Raw genomic sequence first — 19,258 nt, 5'->3', positions numbered from 1 at the left:
TTCCTTTTTCCAAGAGACTTCTCTCGAGCATTAATTTCTTGTACTGTTTTACTTTATACACAAAAATAGACATTATTATGCTATGTTCTTTTTAGCAAAAAGTTTTCATAAATTATCGTACAATTCATATACTGTTTCTTCAAACTTTTCTTTTATCACCTATGTTTATGAGATTAATCAACCAACTGATATTCTGCCTTCACACATAGATAGCAAGGCAGTGGCTTTTGCGAGGTTCCTCTGGGACAATGGCAGCAAATACCCAGTGCAAATCATAAAAGGTGATGCTGCTTTTGTGTTCCTCCATTATAGCAAAACTCGTAAATTCTATACAAACATGGTAGTGGGCAAACCTTGAAATCCTCATTGTTGCAGCAGAACCTTGAAAAAAGTCCTCCACAGCCCAACAAAAATATATCTTAGATTTTTCGTAATCCTTGCAGTGAGGACCTAAAAAAATTTTAATCTGTTACGGCTAGTGTATCATTTTGTAAAATTGAAATTTTTTTAGAGTTTATCATCTTATGAATGGAATGAGTTACAACTTTACTTCAAGGATTTCTTAACTAGTATTGTTAGCTGGGTCTTACCATTTCCCCAAATTTTTATTTTTGAGTAGTTTGATATTAAAAAAAATTATAGCCCTTTTAATATTAAAAAAATTGATATAGAAATTAAACGACGGCATGAAACTGTCAATACTGCACTGATTTCATTAATTAAATCTTTTTCTTCTTGCTTCAGGTGGATATGAGAAGCTCAGTGGGCTCTATCCGTTTCTACGAACCCAAGAAATGCTTTATTCTCCGCAGGTTCGATGTTTTCATTTAAACGTTTAGATGACAGTGCACGATATCATTCCATTTTATAAAATTTATATTTGCATGATTGCTGTCATGAATGTATCTATTCGTACCTGAATTAAAGCCAACGACGAACATAGAGCCCTGGTCAAACGTTGGGCAAAATCTTGGATCGTTTGACCAGGGCTTAAGAGACTTTTTGGATGAGTGTGGCATGGCAACCCTCCTTCCTGGAGCGAAAGAGCATGTGCATAGAGCGAAGTTCTTATTACGCATGGTGATTGCCTACATACAGGACGGAGGGTTGCCTCACACATCTGACGATTTTCATTGGTTCGTCTCCTCAGCAAGAAAGTAAGAGGCAGCAATATATCGCGAAAAAGCAGTAAATATTTGCCTGCAAAGTTTGTATTCCAGTGCTAACATCTATAGTTTCAGCATTGATAGTTATGCTTCTCCATTCATTGCTACTTATAGAATATATCATGCATTCAACGTACCTGATTGCTAACTCCAATAACCTTTGCAGCAACTCGATGACATTTTCATCTACCCGATTGAAATCATACCAGGATTCCTGTTTCTTGGAAAATACAGTAAATCGCAAAGTGGCAGAGTAAACAAGGATCTCAAAGTCAAAGCCCATGTCAATGTCTCAGATCGCAAGGATACATTGTATGTTGTTCTATTTTGTGATTGCGATTGATTAAGTTTATCAATCATCAACAAAAGAGATTAATATTTCCATATGCATTAATTTGATATTTGTGCTTGATTTTAAGTTTAGCGATAATAAACTAAAGGTTTTGGATACTGGAGAAAGCAATTTAGCGAAAATCGGGCTATTTTCTATTTGTTTATACCATCACTATCAAAATGAATAAAGAAGGAAATGCTGAGGATTTTAGACAATCCTTTGTTCGATTGATATTTATCACAACAATAAGAAAAAAGGTAAAAGTGGACAAAAATATTTAAGTGTTGCAAGAATTTTTTACATTTGAGTTTAAACCTGATAGAGATGAAAACCCGGCAATGGATTATTTTCAGCTCTTTCACAATATAAAATTTTACTTTATAACTGAACTGTTTTTACAATTTTTTGGTTATTTGAAATTAATTCTGTTGATTTTTTATCCATATCTAAACATTTCATGGCCTTTAGAATGAGGCTCATTTTGTCGCATTTCACCTCAAAATATAATTCAGTCGGGAGTTTTCCGCCAGTTCTTCCATGAAATCGCTGTCCAGAGTCAAATCATCGCAATGAAGACCAATTAGCACTCAGTGAATTGTTTCTTTCAGGTTTCAGGGAAAGCCAGATATTCAAGGCAAAAACAACAAGATGGTTCCAGTTCTTTTAAACGTCAACGTTTTGGATAAAAAGGGAGAAGATATTCTATCTTCGTTTTCTCAAATCTGCACCTTCATTGGTAAGATAAACGTTCATCAGAAGTATGATTGGCAATTTTTTCACTTTTAAAGATTATTATCTGTTAACATATCCTAAACTGATAAATGTTTGCCGCTTTTTTTTTATAACCTTTTAAGTGTAATGCTTTTCCAAAATTATCAAATGAATAGCTAACTTGATCTTAATCTGCAAAACGATGTTGACATTGAAAAACCACTTCCAAAAGAACTGAAAAGTGCTCGAACCATCACATGACGTCATCGGCTTAGAATGGCGTTTACTATGAGAGACGCTCTTCGTGTCAACAGACTTGAAATATCGTGCCACGTCTTATCCTAGACAACTAAACTGACAATGATAATTAGCTTCATACGTTTAATGGAAATTTCAATTAACTCCTATCTAGACTCACACGATACGAGAGATGGAAAATCCGTTCTGATATCATCTGAATTGGGTATAAGCAGAAGTGTCACTGCAGCCCTTGCTTATGTGATGTATCGCAATAAATGCTCGCTACAGGTATAATAGCTCTTTTTCATTTTATATTACCATTTTAATAATTTATTTGACCTGTGCAATTTGCTTCGGATTGAATAAATCATTAAAGTAGCCTTCTCAAAATATCTTTATACTACATAATGATTTCAATGCCCACTAGTTTAAATCTATCGGCAGTTTGTGTTGCCGAATTCCCTCTATTAAAATATTCATGCTATCTATATGTAGAAATGATTCCAAAACAATGTCGAATTATTGTACCAATGCACATTATTATTTTCTCTCCTTTTTTGGTATAAACCTATTTGGTGTTTTGACTGTCAAAATACAAATAAAAACCAGTATTTTCTCTTTTTTTGGTATAAACCTATTTGGTGTTTGACTGTCAAAATACAAGTAAAAACCAGCATTTTCTCTCTTTTTTTGATATAAACCTATTTGGTGTTTTGACTGTCAAAATACAAATAAGAACCAGCATTTTCTCTCTTTTTTGGTATAAACCTATTTGGTGTTTTGACTGTCAAAATACAAGTAAAAACCAGCATTGATCTTCCTTTTGCGGGTAATAAAGCCCTAATATTTTCAAAACCAATATATTTCTATCAACTATCATGATTTGTAAGGGAGAGGGAAACGAAGAAGCATTTTACTGAATATCTGTTGGCTTAATATTTTGCACATGCGCATTTAAAGTTGATGCCGTTATTTTCACATCAACTAATGATTTCTGTGGTAGGAGCATTCGCAACCTTATGGGAATAAGCCAGTCTCGAAAGAAATTTAGTGAAAAGGGTTTATGTATCAGTTTGATCAAATGCTGTGAAGTGCTTGTCCATAAGCTTTCGCCCTAATGCGCATGTGCATATGAAGCACCTTCTCATTGGTTCGGAAAAATGGATAGAATTTAAACAATAGGAATCTAGACTCGTCTCCCCAACAAATATGCCCAGGAATTCGGCCTAACGCTGATCGGTAAAATTCTTTATTGAAATCGATATATGTGCCTCACAAGCTCTTATTTTTAATCAATAACGCCATATCTCATGCAGATTGCTTGGAATCACATGAAACAGTGCAAAAAGAACATCTGCCCGAATCGTTCGTTCATTGACCAATTACTGACATGGGAGGTAGAGACAGTGGGTGAGAAAGTAACTGATGTTAATATGATAGAGCCGTAACGTAAGTGATTAAGGAAAGTGTCTCAAAACGACAAGATCTTGATTCATAAGGACTTTATGATGCACATAAAATTCTTGTTACAATCTAGCTTTTAAAGGATAAACTGCAATCTATGCGTACGTTGTACATGTGTAACATATAAATTTAAAACTCTCAGCGTTTAAATGATTGAGGTCCACTTTGCTACTAAACTATTTCTCTACACGCTAAATTAAATTCTTCTCACAAACTACACTAAAAGCATCTGTAAAACATCAAACTTCAATTCAAATATATATTTCATTTCATTTTAGTATATTTAATTATGGTAGCCCGTTGAGCATTGCTGGTTTACAAGCAGTGGCTACAGCAGTAGGGTACCATAGTTCGATAACTTGGGGTTCTTAACCAAAAAAGGATCCCCAAGTTATATTTATATCCATGTTTTTTAAAACTTTGTTCCAGTTCTACTCATTTTCAAAAACTTTTAAAACTCTTCAGCTGAAACTTCTATAACTCAACTCCAAATAGTTTATCACGTTTAAATCTTGTGTTTGACATGCTCCGCACCCTAGGCTGTGCTCCAGAACCCTGACTTGAAAGTTAGGGGTCTGGAACATAGGCTACCGCACCCTTGATCGGACTTTCTTGCAGTCTGTAAATAGGTGCCCCTTCTCAAGTTTTTCTTAAGGCCCCAGATATCTCTGTTACGTCACTGTTTACAAGTTTTGTTAGTTTGATTTTCCACATGATATTTCCATAAAATATTTCGAAACTGATTCGCATCAGTTTGCTTGGCTTTTGGAAGCACCTCACTTCACTCTGGGCAAGAAATATTGTACGGCAAATGCAAAATTTTGTGACTTTTATAGTTACGAAAGTCTTGCTGTGGGAAACGGGAAACGATGTTCTGAAACATGCTTTGATATAAGTAACTTTGCTCTTATGACCAACTAAAATGTATCTAATAGCGAAACCCTTTAACGAATAAATGGTAAATAATTCTGTCTATCTTAAGTGTCCAAGTTCGCAATCTCTTTCGTTAGTAGTTGTACTTGTTTTGGAGTACATCAACCCAACTCTTCTTTGAAGAAATGAATCTAGTGAGAATTCTCCTACATCAAACCGGCATCTGTCATGCGCATAACCAGACGAATTTCACTTTTCGAGCTGATGTCCAATATATACATTGAATATGTCAATTGCATCCTCATATCTTCTTCAAATCAAATTTAGACTCTTTTGCTTATTCTTTTCTTGATACCGAATTTATAACTCTTGTCAACATGCTGAGGGGTTGTTTCCATTGGTGATCTCTCCCGGAGCTCCGACCTCTAAAGAATAAAATGAGCATGTGAAGCAAATTACCTCATCTGCTCCTGACCAAAGATTTTTCAAAAAGAAAAACGCGTTTTATGAGATCGATAGGAAGGAATGTAAAGTTTATGTCATCAGGGAAATAGAACAAATAAAAGTAATAGAAGTCCTGAAAATGGGATTTAGTGTAAGAAAAAATTTGTTGGGTCAGTCATATACCGTATTTGATCTTTAAAATGCCCGACCATTTATTAAAATTTTTGGCTTCCAGGAGGAGCGAATAGAGAGGAGATTTAATTGAAACTTTTTTCTTGAAAGACAGAGTCATTTTTTAAATCAGTCCACGCTAAATATGAAAAGTACAAAATCTAACCAGTTAAGTCACCCTTCTCTTTATCTGGACCAATTTCAATTGATAGATTCTCCTCGACACATAAATCTGCTTTTTTAAATAGATCCATTTATCGTCGTCATCACAAGATGTGACGGTTTTCACGGATAATTTCCTTCTTCGAAACATGGTATTTCTTTATCATCTGAACCGTTAGTCGTGAAAGGCAACGCGCAGCATCAATATGATTCTATGATGATGCCTTTGCTTATAAATCTTATGTACAAGCATGAAATTGCTATTTTTCAATTATTCTCATCATGGGCCTTTTTTTAAATGATGGAAGCTCAGTTGACAAATTCGGTTTAACTGGAGGGGGATTAGAAAAGCCCTCATTAGAGAGAGGGCGTTTAATAGAACAAGTACGGTAGTTGGTTTATATTTTCCCAATTCAGCCAATCATGAAGAAGCCATTGAAAAGCTGCTTCGACATGTTGCCCATGTGAGCAGCATGGGATGTGGGGGTTTAGCAGTATTATTACTAGCAATATCAGAACCTAATGATCTTTCGATTCTTTTATTATTCTGTTTGTATTAAAGAGATCCTTTCAACCAACGAACAAAAATATTTCAATAGCAATTACGCTAACACTTCAAAGAAATTGACTTATATAAGGCAATTGTTATGATATCATTCAATACACTTCCCCGATCGGATGTACGATAGTATTCTTGGAGCTCGAAAAAATTTTTTACCGTTGTTTACTCTCCCATTTGTATCTTCGTGGTTCTCTGTTCTTCTAGCTGCTATCCCTGTGATAGACAAGTAAGACATGTAAGATGCCTTTCACAAATGTACCACAGTGTGAGGACTGCATATTCAGTAACATTTCTTCACGTTTTTCATTTCACAAAACTGTAAAAACGATTTCTTTTGGCAGGGACTATATAGAAAATGCGAACCGGCAGACAGCTTTTGGATGAGGCCAAGTGATGCGAAGCAAGGACATGTTTACGTGGAGGTGGGTTAGCCTGGTAAACCGGGCTACCTAAAAAGGTGGTTTACAAAGTTTATGGCCAACCCTGTTAGGCGAGATTCTTGAAAAAGATAGACGAATCACGCCTGACTGAAATCAGTGAGAACATTCAAATCTGTTGTTTGCCCATTTTGACTTTACAATGACTAGCCCGGGCTAGCCCTACTGTTACCGTCGTATCACAAACAGCTTATAACGAACGATATAGCCTATAAAGCGAAGCAAATTTTGCGAGTTCTTTTACGACTTCGTTATAGCGAATGAGTCCCCTCAATCATCCAAATGCTTTTACATCGCATTATATCTTTCTTCAAACTCAACAACCTTTATTTGCATTAATTCAGTATTTTGGGGGAGTTTGATATAGTTTGGACAAATTACAATGTTTTGCAGACTTAAAAAGAAAACAGAAATTTCAAAACCGGCCTAATATCATACTGTATGAATATACATAACACAGTAAACTTCTCCCTTGTATTAAAAGACAGCTACCGCTAAGTATGCCGGTTGCGCAAAAGACTTTAAAAGCAACTAATGTGTTGTATAAAGAAAGGCTGTGCTGTTTCATAATACAATAAAGCCAAATGGGTGGCAGTCAAGAAACGTGAAATATGAGGCCCTGCTAGGGGTTATGGGGAACGAAGGAAGCTGCCGTTTTTCAAAGGAGCAAGAGTACAAAGGAAGCTGCGTATTTTTAACGGGGATCAAGGGAACATTTTGACAAGATCTCGAGCGTGTATAGGGAGTATTCAAGAAATATTATTGAGAACTGGAGAGAAGTTTCACTTTAAAAGGGAACATGTGAGCATAGCGACCGCCCTGGGAGCCTAAAATGTAATTCTGTAAACACTTACGCAATGCCATTTGTTTGTACTTAGCAGCATCTTCAACATTCCAGGATTTATCCTAAAAATATAGCGATTCGATAGATACTCTGTGCTTGATTATTAAAATTATTCTAACAAAAAAGAATTATCCCAACCCCTCGAAAAAGTGCATCCCTCGAATGAGTGCCCCCTCTCTTGTATGAGCGCTACATCTCTTAATAAGTGCCCACAGGTAGATTCAATAGGAAAATATATTCGTCTAGCAAGAAATGCAACAGGCTAGCTGTGCATCTGTATTGCCTGTTTAATTTTATCTTCTGAAGTTCATCGCTCAAAATTTTCTAACATTCTACTTTTCCTTTCGCTGCATATGATCTGAAAAAATTATAAGCGCACCCTGAAACAGTCGAAAATTTAATGAGCACAGGTGAAACAGGGCCTCCGACGATGGGGCTATGCCACCACCTTTTGCAATATATTAGAGCTTCTTTTCAAAATCATTTGTTAAGATTTTTGAATTTTTTCCTAGTTGATATACTGAAGAGGAAAAACCAAAGTTAAAAAGAAGGGAATGAGGTTTGATTCCGCCGAGTGTACTTACCGCTAGTGATGCGATCGATAAATACTGATACAAGTCATGTAGGAAAATGTCCCTGTTGACCCCGTCAGGTAAACGATTGTCACTTTCCCATTTTTCTCTTGCTATATTCATCCACTTTAGCATTGGCTCGTATCTTCCCATTTTGAACTCAATATACCCAATTTCAAAACAGTCAACTGCCGTCAGATGGTTGAAATTTGCTGCAAAGTTCGTTGGAAATAGATAATTAAGAAACTTCCAGTAATTATGACAAAAATGAATAAATAAAGCTAATATTTGATGCAAAACGAGAGAAAAGCCCTGTTTACACTACAACTTTTAACCTGGGTTAACGCTAACCTGGGTTGAACCCAGGTTGAACCCACTTTCGTTTACACTGCATTTACAACAAAGTATAGTGTAAAAGTCAGGTTGAACCCAGGTTAGATTCGTCACGCATGCGCTTCCTTGTGAAGGGCGCTTTCTGGTACATGAATCTAGCTGTTGCTGGATGTCTTCGTCCGCCCACATTTCGATTATCGACAAGACTTCATCGTCGCCCCATAGTTTACCTCTTTCAGCCCTTGTTTCATTCATTTACAAGATATGCTGCAAGATATATGATAAATTGAAGGACCTTTTTGCACGAGCGTTCCAAGACGAATTTGTTTTGACTTTGTGTTTGGCGCCTTTCATGGCTCAAAAGGCGCATGCGCGAATTAGATCGTTAACCTGGGTTCAACCCAGGTTTGCGTTTACACTTCATTTTTAAGTTCTTAACCTGGGGTCAACCTAGGTTCAACCCACCTCCAGAGTAGGGTTGGCTTAACCCAGGTTCAACCCAGGTTAGCTGCGTTTACACTACAAAATTTCTTACCCAGGTTAACGTTAACCCAGGTTCAACCCAGGTCAAAAGCTGTAGTGTAAACAGGGCTAAAGATTCAATATAAACGAAAGGAAAACATTTGAGTATCTAAGGTGTTAAAAACTTGTATGATGGAAGAAGACTCGTAATAAAAAACAGTGTGTCAATATGGACGAATTCAGTTGTTCTGCGATTTGATTGGTTTAGACCCTGTTTACACGGGAAAATGGAACTGATCCAGTTTGGGATCGATCTGGCTTGGGATCGATCCCAAAATTTCGCAGACGTTCACACGGGATCGATCCCTAATTATATTATGTTTACACGGGATCGAACCAGGATCGGGCCGCACGGCTTTCTAGGCCCTTTGGAAAAGAATGATCATGCGAATTGCTTTTGCCATCAACAACAGAAAGAAAATACCGCCAAATTTATAGGGAGGCTGAGAAGAAAATGGCTTCGAATATGAAAGGTAGCAACGAAATTTTGATTTGGAGCGAAGAAAAATTTACCGACGAAGACATAGATGGAAACAAATTTAGGTGCTATTTCACCTACTGACAGATGATTATACCGACAAACCAAGGATTTTGTTGACAAACTGAAGATTTACCGACGAATTCATGAAGTATCGGGGGGTGTTACACCCCCTACATACCCCCCCTCCCCGCTAGCTACGCTCCTGGAAATACTATCTTCGAAATTTAGACAATTTTGTAAAGATAAAAGATCTCTCTTACAAGAAACTCAGAAAATTCTTTGCCCGTCAATGACAAAGAAACGTGAAAAATATCAAAAGAAAACTTATTACGGGCATTATCCACTGCGTCTTTGTTGTCTCCATTTTGAACAAGTGCCTGTCTTTCGTTGTCATCTACAAGATGAAATCGGCAAGAATATAGTGGTGCAAAATTTGTTTAATGATATAGTTCCTTTATCGTTAAATGCAACAAAATTGAATAGGGGCTTAAGATGCTTGTCTACAAGTAATAGAAATGAAACAATGTTCTACCTGCTCTAGTTAATAAAAATTTGCGATTCATTTACAATATTGTTAGATTTGATGTGACTATAGGGAGGAACATAGTACAAAGTCAATATTGGCCGAAATTTAGTAGGCCGAAGAACTTTGCATCACATTTATCTAGCTTCGTGCAGACTCTGTTGACAAAATTGAAAATAGGAGAAAAAGTAGAGTCTGCGAAGCTGAGCCGATTTTCTTGTTCACAGGTTCCTCAAATTAAAGGAACCGAATTTGATTGGTTGGGGGAATTTCAATTGCTTTTTCAGTTTTCAAAATGGCGCCTTCGAGCAGAAGTATAAATGAATGGTATCAGGATAATAGAATAGGTCTGTTTGTTCTTTTGAACAACTAAAATTACAGAAAAACATTGCACGCTAATGGAGTTGTTGTTCTTGTGCTTAGAATGAAATGTTGATGTCGGCGAACAAGAAAAGCAGCTCTGTTGCGCAGACTCTACTTTCTCTCCTCTTTTAAATTTCCAATTCTGCACGCAGGCTACATTTATCAGGAACTTCTAGAAACTAGAAAACTAGAAATTCCTTAACTAAATGGGAATCGCCCACGTCATTAAGACCCTACTTATTTTAGATTCATATCCATCTCCCCCTTTTCTAGACACTTTCAACTGAAAACAAGCTGATCAGCTCTACGTACCAGTGTAACAGCACCATCTTGATTTCCCTCCTGCCCTTGGTGACCAATCAACATACTCTTGATATCTCTCGAGCTTTGTTCTTGCTTGCTTATTCCAGTGGACTAAACAAAAGAAAAACGGAGAAACTCAATGTTTGGACGCATCGATATCAATGCAAAAACTAATTTTTTAGCTTTAGTGACATCATCAGATCGGGGCTAGATTAAAGGCTCTTTCGCAACCGGCATGCTTAGCGGCAGTTATCTTGAGAAATTGACTGTATTTTCATGCTGTAAAATATTCGGCTCTTTGAATTATAGCAGCAAAGCATGGAGGTTGCGCAAGAGCCTTTAAGCCTGTGAGAGGCCAAGGTCTGCTTTGAGAGGATTCCCCCCAACTGCATGCATACACAGGGCGGTCACATGGGGGTTATGAGGGTGTTAAACCCTCCTCAAGAATAGACCTTTGTGTTCTAGTCGGCAAAATTGCGATTTCAGTCGGTAAAATTGAGATTTTGACGGGTAGATAATCTTTTTTAAATTTTCAGACGAAAAATTGTCCAAGGAAACTGCACATTTTGATGAAAATAGGTGATTTTTGGGCGAGGCCAAAAATATGCTATAATCAAGTAATAAATATACGGTTTCTGAACACGCTATAATCAAGTAGCAAGAAGAACAACCCATTCATAATTTTTATATCAAGATCGATATTTTATCTAAGACAATTGATGATTCAAGATGTCGAGCGATTACACTTTTGGCAAGTCATTCATGATAACAACATGGTTGTAATTGTTCATTTTCTGCATTTTATCTTGCTTTGTACAGAGGGAAACACGTCTGAAAACAACTTCAATTTGGAAGAATCCGATGAAAGTTTCGGCTAATCTTTATAGAATTGAAATTAAATAGACAATTCAGAAACCGTATTTTGTTTTTGTCATATTGTTTGTTTGATTATTTAGTACTGGCTAATATTTTATCAGCTATGCCATGTTCAAATTTTGAAAAAGGGGCACAGAGAGGTTTTAGAGATCCCTGGGGTAGGAAGGGAAAATGCAGATAACGCCCCTTATATAAGCTTTATATTCCTTTTCAGAACGACTTCTTGGAGTAATTTCGACATGCTAAACGGCTGTCAATTTCCCGACGATTGAGGGGGGTGGGCCGAGCCACTGTATATAGGTATGTGTTCTCAGGGCCCATCACATAGTGCATTCATTCTTCGTACACAAAAAGGCTCTAAAACCAATCCATCTATATGAAAACGGCGAGTTTTCAAATATTCAAGATTATTGCGTTTTCAGTAAAAAATTCATCGCTGTCGTGTGGATGCAAATAAATGGTTGCCCTTTTGCATTTAAAGTGCTTCTACGTAAATATAATTGGGTAGACGGAATATCAAGTAATACTTACCGACGGCTAGATGCTTGTATTTGTGTTTTTTCTCTTTGCAAATGCATGCAAGAATTGAAATAACAGCTGCAAACAGGGCTGAGATTGCCAAAATTGATATTACTAAGTATTTGATGGACAACGTTTCAGTTTTCCCTAAAAAAATTCAATATTTTGTATCATAAACGCTGTTTAACACGAATTTGTAAAGTTATTAAGTTAACATATGAGCTTAACAACAAAGGCTTTCCATATTTTCAATTTATAATTAATGTTGTGATAAACCGGCTTCTAGGACAGCGACCATTGCACAATCAAAACAGCTTAGTCAATCAAAACGAGGGTACTGATTTTCATTTTATAATTCATGTTGTGATGGACCGGCCTCCAGGACAGCGGCCATTGCACAATCAAAACAGCTTAGTCAATCAAAACGAGGGTACTAATTTAAAGATTCTTTGTCAAAACAACCAGTTGCTTAGTTTCAAAAAGTTTTTGTAGAATTCTATTCCCTGAGAATTGGAAACAGCCCAAAACAAAACGAAGTTCAAAATGTTGATTCAGCTTGTTTATAACAAATATGTTTACCCCATTCACACGACAGAAACTAACCCGGGCCGGCTCTTAAAATGACCCATATCTTGAGGCAGATTCTGTCCAGGTCGAGCCGTTGGGTTATTTTAATATTAGGCGAATCCAGGTTAGTTTCGGTCTTGTCAATAGAGTTTATGACGTTAGCGATTAGAACAAGACAGCAAATTTGAGAAAAAATACCTACTATTTCCTCGGTATGGAATGGAATTGCTTTTGTCGCATACACATCGGCACTCATCTGCATCCCACCTTAAAGCAACGGTCCGTTGATTTTATTTAGGCTATAAAATGTTGAGTTCATTCAAAAATAATTTGAAAGTAATTCTACCCATTACAAAAGAAAAGATGTGACTGTTGAAAATGTTATAAACTCGTATACTTTCAAAAATAGATATGCTAAAAAGACCCATAACAGCTGCTGTGTCAGCATATAAGGCTATAATGTAATGCAAAATGCATAAACTGTTAATCTTCTTTTGGGTGCCTGGGAATCATCATCATCATCATCATTATCGTCACCATCATCATCATCATCATCATCATTATCGTCACCATCATCATCATCGTCATCATCATCATCATCATCATCATCATCATCATCATCATCGTCATCATCATCTTCACCATCACCATCATCATCATCATCATTATCAATCGTCATCATCATCATCATCAATCATAATCATAATCAATCGTCATCATCATCGTCATCATCATCGTCATCATCATCATCATCAGAACCTTTGTTATCGCCTCCCACTATATAAATCAGGAAAGGGTTCTCATTATAGGGTAGGGGCGCTTATTCGAAGGGGGTGCTAATTCCCTTCGCATGTGCGATTTTTAGGGTTCGAATACTTTGAGATTTTTTTCTTTCCCGTGAAAATCGGAGACATTATTTGTATTTAGAAAGCAAAATAAAAGATTATTAGATCAAAATATAAGGAAGATTTCTATGATCCATATGATGTGCTGATACCTGAATCCTCTATCACATTGGGCCTTTTCCGGTGCATTGCATTTTCTGCCACAGACACAGACTTCCTTACATTCTGTAGCTGATTCAAATTTCTTCTTGATTTTTGACAATGTTAGCCTATTAAAAACCTCTATCTCCTTTGTCTCTGTTGAGGATGCTTGGCACTGATAACCACTGCGCAGCCGACTACCACCTTTACATTTTTTGATGCGATAAAATGCAGGCGTTAAGGCTCTTTCTACCGGATCTGTCTCTTCTATATCGTTGACCAATTGACAAGGTATTTCTTGGCTGGCATGGACGGTACTGACTGAGAAGAAGCCAGAATAAAAAATTATTACTGGGCATCTAAGCTGATGTCAAATGCGCAATAAAATACTTGTTTTTAGCTCAAATCAATTCGTCACCCATCTTTTACCTGCAGTTACTGTTAAAGCCCTAAAAGAATAAATATCAATCTGATTTTCATAGCTTTGACTGTTAACGAATGCTCTTGAAACTTTTGATCAGACAAATGACAGGTATTTGTTCTCGTCAATCAGATCAGAAATGCTGAAAAAATTGTTAATGTTGCAAAGACTTCCCTATTAGTTGTTGCCTACCATAACCTCTTTGATAAACAAAATATCTTATGTTTGTTCAAGCTTTCATCATACACCGCTTTGCAAGCTTTTACAAACGACACTGTGCTCATTTTCAAACGATACTTATGTGTTAAGTTGACCTTTTTTAATTACATCAAAACCATACATTTGTACTTTTTCCCCCTTTCTTGCATGGGACCCAAAAGCAAAGAGGAACAGATCAGAAAGTCGAAGAAAAACAAGCAAAATATAAGTATTATTGCTATTTCCACTATGCCACTATGTCATTTTCATCCATCGTCATCAAAACTACAAGCTTGGGTAAATTTAAAGACTCCAGCCTTATCTCTATATTTGATCATCTTCTTTTCTTGCTTAGTTTAAATCTCACCTCATACCTTTTCTGTTTTCACTTAGTTGTCAAAGATTTCTGTGCTTCTAAAATAACTATAAGTAGCATCTTGATACCAGTGGTCCTCTTTGGGTATTAACGTTTTATTGCGTGCATAGAAAAGTTACATTTTAGATTATGATCCTTTAAAAGTGAGTACCCAAATCCTTTCATTAATCAGTGGAAGCTATTAATGAATTTAATGAAGCTGAAATCGATCGCTTTCCCTCAGCGAGTAAGAGAATATATAATTAATCTCAAACAAGCTTAAACTAATCGACTTTAGAAATCGCACCTTCGTTAAATTCAATTAAGAGCATCATGGCTAAACATCTGTACAGCGTAGATTTCATTGTAATGCAGCAGGAAGTTTTGCGACGAATCTAAAAATCTGAGAGTATAAAACAGTTTGTCATAAGTTTTAAAGCATTAATGATCAAGAAATTAAAGTCAAAGATTAAAAATTATTCTTTTAGAGCATATCAGATGTTTTGTCAAGGCGTATAGAATATTTTGTCAGATGACATGAAATTTATGTCAACAAGGATGCCGTAGCCTGTGTCCCAAACCCCTTACTTGAAAGTAGAGGGGTCTGGAGCATAGGCTAGGACTCCGGAGAGGGGGTGCAGGGGGCTTTGATATGAGGGGCAAGGGGGTCAAAGGGTCCTTTTCATAAAAGTTCCCTTGTTCTTGAATCCTGACTGTTGTGTTTCTTTTGTAATAAAATTTCTTAAAACTTCTACAAGAATTTCTGGTGACAGCAGTTCTCATTTACAAGATGCCTACAGAACATTGAAATAAATGACAGTCATAAAAGAATTAGTACAAGCTGAGAATTTGTTTTCAAATGCCCTTTTTCTGAAGCCAGCCCACTTGCCCTTAGGTTGTTCCGGCGTCCCTGGATGTCAGAGCGTATAAAATGTTTCACCGGAGTGTATAGAAACTGTTGAGTTAATATGAAATGTTATATCAGAGGGTATAGAATGTTTTATCGGAGGGTGTAAATATTTTGTCAGTGCATATGAAATTTTCTGCTTGAGTGTATAAAACATTCTGCTCGAGTTTATAACGTAATATATTAAAACTTATTAAATAGTCTGCTAAAGAATATACTTTTTTCGTCAAGAAAACAAAAAATACTCTGTCAGAGCTTATAAATTTTCTTAGTATTGGGTATGAAATATTCAATCAGAGTGTATACAACTATCCTGTCCTGGGGGTATAAAATAAGATCTCAGAGGGTATAGAATATTTTGTCAAAGGGTGTCAATATTCAGTCAGATTGTATAAAACATCTGCAGGAGAGTATAATATATTTTGTCAGAGCCTAAAAATATTCTTGTCATGGGGGTACGAAATATTCTATTACAGCGTATAAATATTGAGTCGTGGGGATAGAAAATAATTTGTCAGATGGTAATGAATATTCTGCGAGGAGGCCAGAGTAGTCAAATTATACCCCAGCAGTTTTTAGAAAATTATGTAAAGCAGCGTACGCATAAGAAATAGCAAAGATGCAACTAAATACATATTGGTACTTGTTATCACAAGCAACTCAACTGATATTTCATTCACGTCTTTTATGCATTCTTTTTCTCGTTTTGAGAATATTTGGGATGAAAGAAATTGTCTGAGTAATAGATTCATTATATTGAAACGCACAAATGAAACACAAAAAACGTAGTTATGTCGTCGACGCCCCCTTTTTGGAGCTGTATTCTTAAACTACAATATTGGCGCATGGCCGTAATAGCAGATTTCATTGAATGCGATCAATTGCTCGAAAAGTAAAAGTTTCCGCTGCCTTGTTCTTGCGTGCGATTAAAAAAAGGTAAAATATACCGGAATGAATTTAGTATTCCATTTAATAGCAGCAAAACAACCAAAACAATATAAAAATTTGTTAAAAAACTCATTGGTCATAAAATTTTCTAAGCGGGTCAATATTAATGGAAATGTTCCCTGATTATTCTGCGATAATAAACTTTTGCTAATTTCGTATTTCTAAAGCTTAGCGGATCAACCTTTCGCAATTTTAGGCAAAAGCGCGAAAAATTCGAAGTTTTTTCTCGCGAAAGGTTCTTCCCTCAGAGTAGCTTTCGTATTGCTTACGAAATAAATGCAGGTTTTCATTTCAACACAATAAAGAAATATTGTTCTCGGCCTAGCAGACACAAAAGAAGGTTTTTATAGAAATTAGCGGAATAAAAATTAGTAACTTTGTAAATCTTAAATCATAGTCAATAATGGCAAAATTTTCGTCTTTATCTCTAGAAACTATAGACAGTTATTTCTCTTTCATTTTTTTTGACCAATCATGGTCCGAAGGCTTCATGTTCTCTCTCCGAATCAAACAATTGCATTTCCGCCACCGGACTTGTTACCTAAGTTAAATTGGCTTTGGACATGATTGCAGTACAATTTTCTTTTGAACTAATTCGTGCGTTGGGTGATAAGATGGGGCATCTTTAACCCCGGCGGAAACCAAATTGTTCATTCTACGTAGTAGCCTTTAACACAAGACTGCGAGACAAAAAGCTTATGATGGAGATTTAAACGTAAGGAAGCTTAAATGGGCATACGTGAAGTACTAGGGTACAGGCAGATTCAAATATTTGGGGCTCAAGTACAACCCGGGGGAATAATCGAAAAAATTTAGGATAAGGTTGCTCAGACTGTAGCACACCCTGGGAAATGCATTTCTTACAGAGCAATTCATCTTTTCACATTGTAGCCATATTCGTATTGAAGGAGAAGGTCTTTTTATTGTGCCCCCTTGCCTCCCCCGGTGGGGATGCTAATGTAGGCCTAGGAATCTATAGCTTCTACTTAGCTTCCTGAAGCCACCTGAAAATCCAAATCATGTTTGCAGGCCTAGAATGTGGAAGACATTTAAGCCCCCGTTGGATTGTGATACAACCACAACCCTCCTCTAATTAAAAGCCCTACACCTAGCCTGTGTCCAGGGACCGCGCAACACTCTAAAAGTGAAATGGGTGTGACCGAACATTTTTTGAGGCCACGCACTCTTGAACATCGGAAAACGCCCCTTTTAGAAAATACTTGCTTATTTCTATTGAATTTTTATAAACAGTCTGATTCAGAGAAGATGTCAATAACTATAAAAATAGAAAGAATTAGCTCAAGGGTAATAAAAAACCAAGCTAACAAAGTTTGATAATACATCATATCATTAAACAGGATAAAGCATCTAGAAAAAGAACAAAAATGGTCCCCAGTCAAGAAGCACTGCTACTACATAGGAGTAAACTATCCAAAGCTGCGTTAGAGTAAACCTTCAAAAAATGCTATAGCCCCTGCTAGACCAATGGCTGCGCGGTGCCTGCCTGTGTCTATCAGTTAGCGTTGGCCTAGGGTTTGCTCAACGAAAAACATAATTGGGAAGCTTCTTGCTAAAACTCAAGGCAAATATCGCTTTACTTTCCATGTATCGAAAACTCCTTTTACGAGTCTATGGCAGTGCAGTAAACAAGACAGGGACAGGGCCCATGTCACGAACTCCAAGGTGGAGGGGCCAAGTTCTATACATCGAGCTTGAATTTAGGGCTGCGAAACATGGCCTCTTTAATCTAATATGAAGTTGGCAACTCCCCGAAAAATTGCCCGCAAAAATTTCCAGTGCGAATCCCCGTAGTTGACTATATCCCTAAATTGTTGTTACCATGAATTACATTCTTAGATAGGCGTTTCCGTTACAATCTGCCCAAAGCCTATCATGTGTGCAGGTGGTTTACAGAAAACATAATTCAATATGTTAACAAGAGAAATCAATGGTTTAAAATACCTGTCTAGATTTGAACTCACGGTAGTTTTATGAATAAGGGTATCTGGAATGGGGGCTGTGTTTTGATCTTCCGATGTGAGCCAAGAATTCAAATCATTGTGGGTTTACAATACTTCTATTTGTTTGCTCCAAATACTGGTGTGGACGCTAAAGGGCTCTTTAGACTATGCGTACATATAAAAATAGTTTGATACAAATTCACTTAGGTAGAAATTCAGAAATTGTTTGCAATAACATATAAAAAATACGTAAATCCTTCAAAACGCACAAAGATCCAACACCTTTAGAATAATATCATAAAGCATAATAAAATTAAGGTTTTTGCCGTAATTTCTATACATTACTCAGACTTTGCCTCCTTCTTTTCAATTCTCAACTAAGAGCGGAAGACTCGTAGGGCTTGCTAAAGAACTTAATTAACGGCCTTTTAGAACGTTGTCTGTAATGAAAAATCAAGAATAGCTTGTTTTGATTGTTTTTCAAACCTTGATTCAAACTAAAAACCTAAGCTGAAAACGAATTTTTCTTACTCTGTTTGTGATTTAAGCTAAAGAATATTCTACATTTAACAACGTATTCATCGCTGAAAGGTGAAACCGAGGGTGTAGCTGCAGTAAAGAAGGTGTAGCTTCGATTTAATGTGGCTTGCGTGTCTCTAGGGTCATTAGAAACATAAGAATCTCTTTTATAAACAGGAACGCTTCTCTATTTACGAGAAGCTAAAAGATAAAGAAAACACAGTCAAACGTTCATATATTGGTACAATGAGGAACCTTACCTTCGATAATATGGTTGACTTCGGTCGCGGCAAGGATTTGTCTGCCTGAGATTGTATATGTATGTATACAGTACTCGCCAGCTGCTTCATGAAATGCAACAACGGGTATTACACATTCATAAGTAAACAAAAATTACAAAAGTGATTCAATGGTTTAGAGCATTAAAATTAACAGGGAACCGAGTCAGTGAACGGTCTGTTGCTCTTTATTGATATGCAGATGGTTTTGTCTGTAT

The 19,258-nt window shown here is 36.6% G+C and overlaps 2 protein-coding genes across 3 annotated transcripts in view; one reads left to right on the top strand and one right to left on the bottom strand.

Annotated features, from left to right (window-relative positions):
• LOC135683202 (serine/threonine/tyrosine-interacting-like protein 1) overlaps positions 1-4,664 on the top strand; it is a 9,490-nt gene extending 4,826 nt beyond the window's left edge. The window contains exons 5-10 of the mRNA XM_065198398.2: positions 210-281; positions 745-812; positions 1,333-1,478; positions 2,109-2,236; positions 2,624-2,739; positions 3,768-4,664. Coding sequence (XP_065054470.2) covers positions 210-281; positions 745-812; positions 1,333-1,478; positions 2,109-2,236; positions 2,624-2,739; positions 3,768-3,899 — 662 coding nt within the window. The 3' untranslated portion in view covers positions 3,900-4,664. The remainder of the gene's footprint in view (positions 1-209; positions 282-744; positions 813-1,332; positions 1,479-2,108; positions 2,237-2,623; positions 2,740-3,767) is intronic.
• Positions 3,939-19,258, bottom strand: LOC135683201 (uncharacterized). Of its 2 annotated transcripts, none has more exons than XM_065198396.2 (11): positions 19,023-19,258; positions 14,735-14,822; positions 13,465-13,774; positions 12,670-12,734; positions 11,913-12,047; positions 10,515-10,616; positions 9,648-9,710; positions 7,993-8,192; positions 7,419-7,470; positions 6,284-6,340; positions 3,939-5,213 (listed from the first exon to the last, which is right to left on the bottom strand). In XM_065198396.2, the coding sequence occupies exons 1-11, from the start codon at positions 19,110-19,112 to the stop codon at positions 5,161-5,163; spliced, it is 1,215 nt and encodes a 404-aa protein (XP_065054468.2). In that variant the 5' UTR covers positions 19,113-19,258; the 3' UTR covers positions 3,939-5,160. The 2 variants fall into 2 exon arrangements, with proteins under 2 accessions (XP_065054468.2, XP_065054469.2); XM_065198397.2 differs by having other exon boundaries at positions 14,735-14,830; positions 19,023-19,179.

The sequence above is a fragment of the Rhopilema esculentum genome, chromosome 7, assembly GCF_057945365.1.
Source record: "Rhopilema esculentum isolate cy_ngs chromosome 7, ASM5794536v1, whole genome shotgun sequence".
Lineage (NCBI taxonomy): Eukaryota > Metazoa > Cnidaria > Scyphozoa > Rhizostomeae > Rhizostomatidae > Rhopilema > Rhopilema esculentum.
Note: the sequence above shows the minus strand (reverse complement) of the source record. Positions and strands in the feature narration are given on the sequence as shown.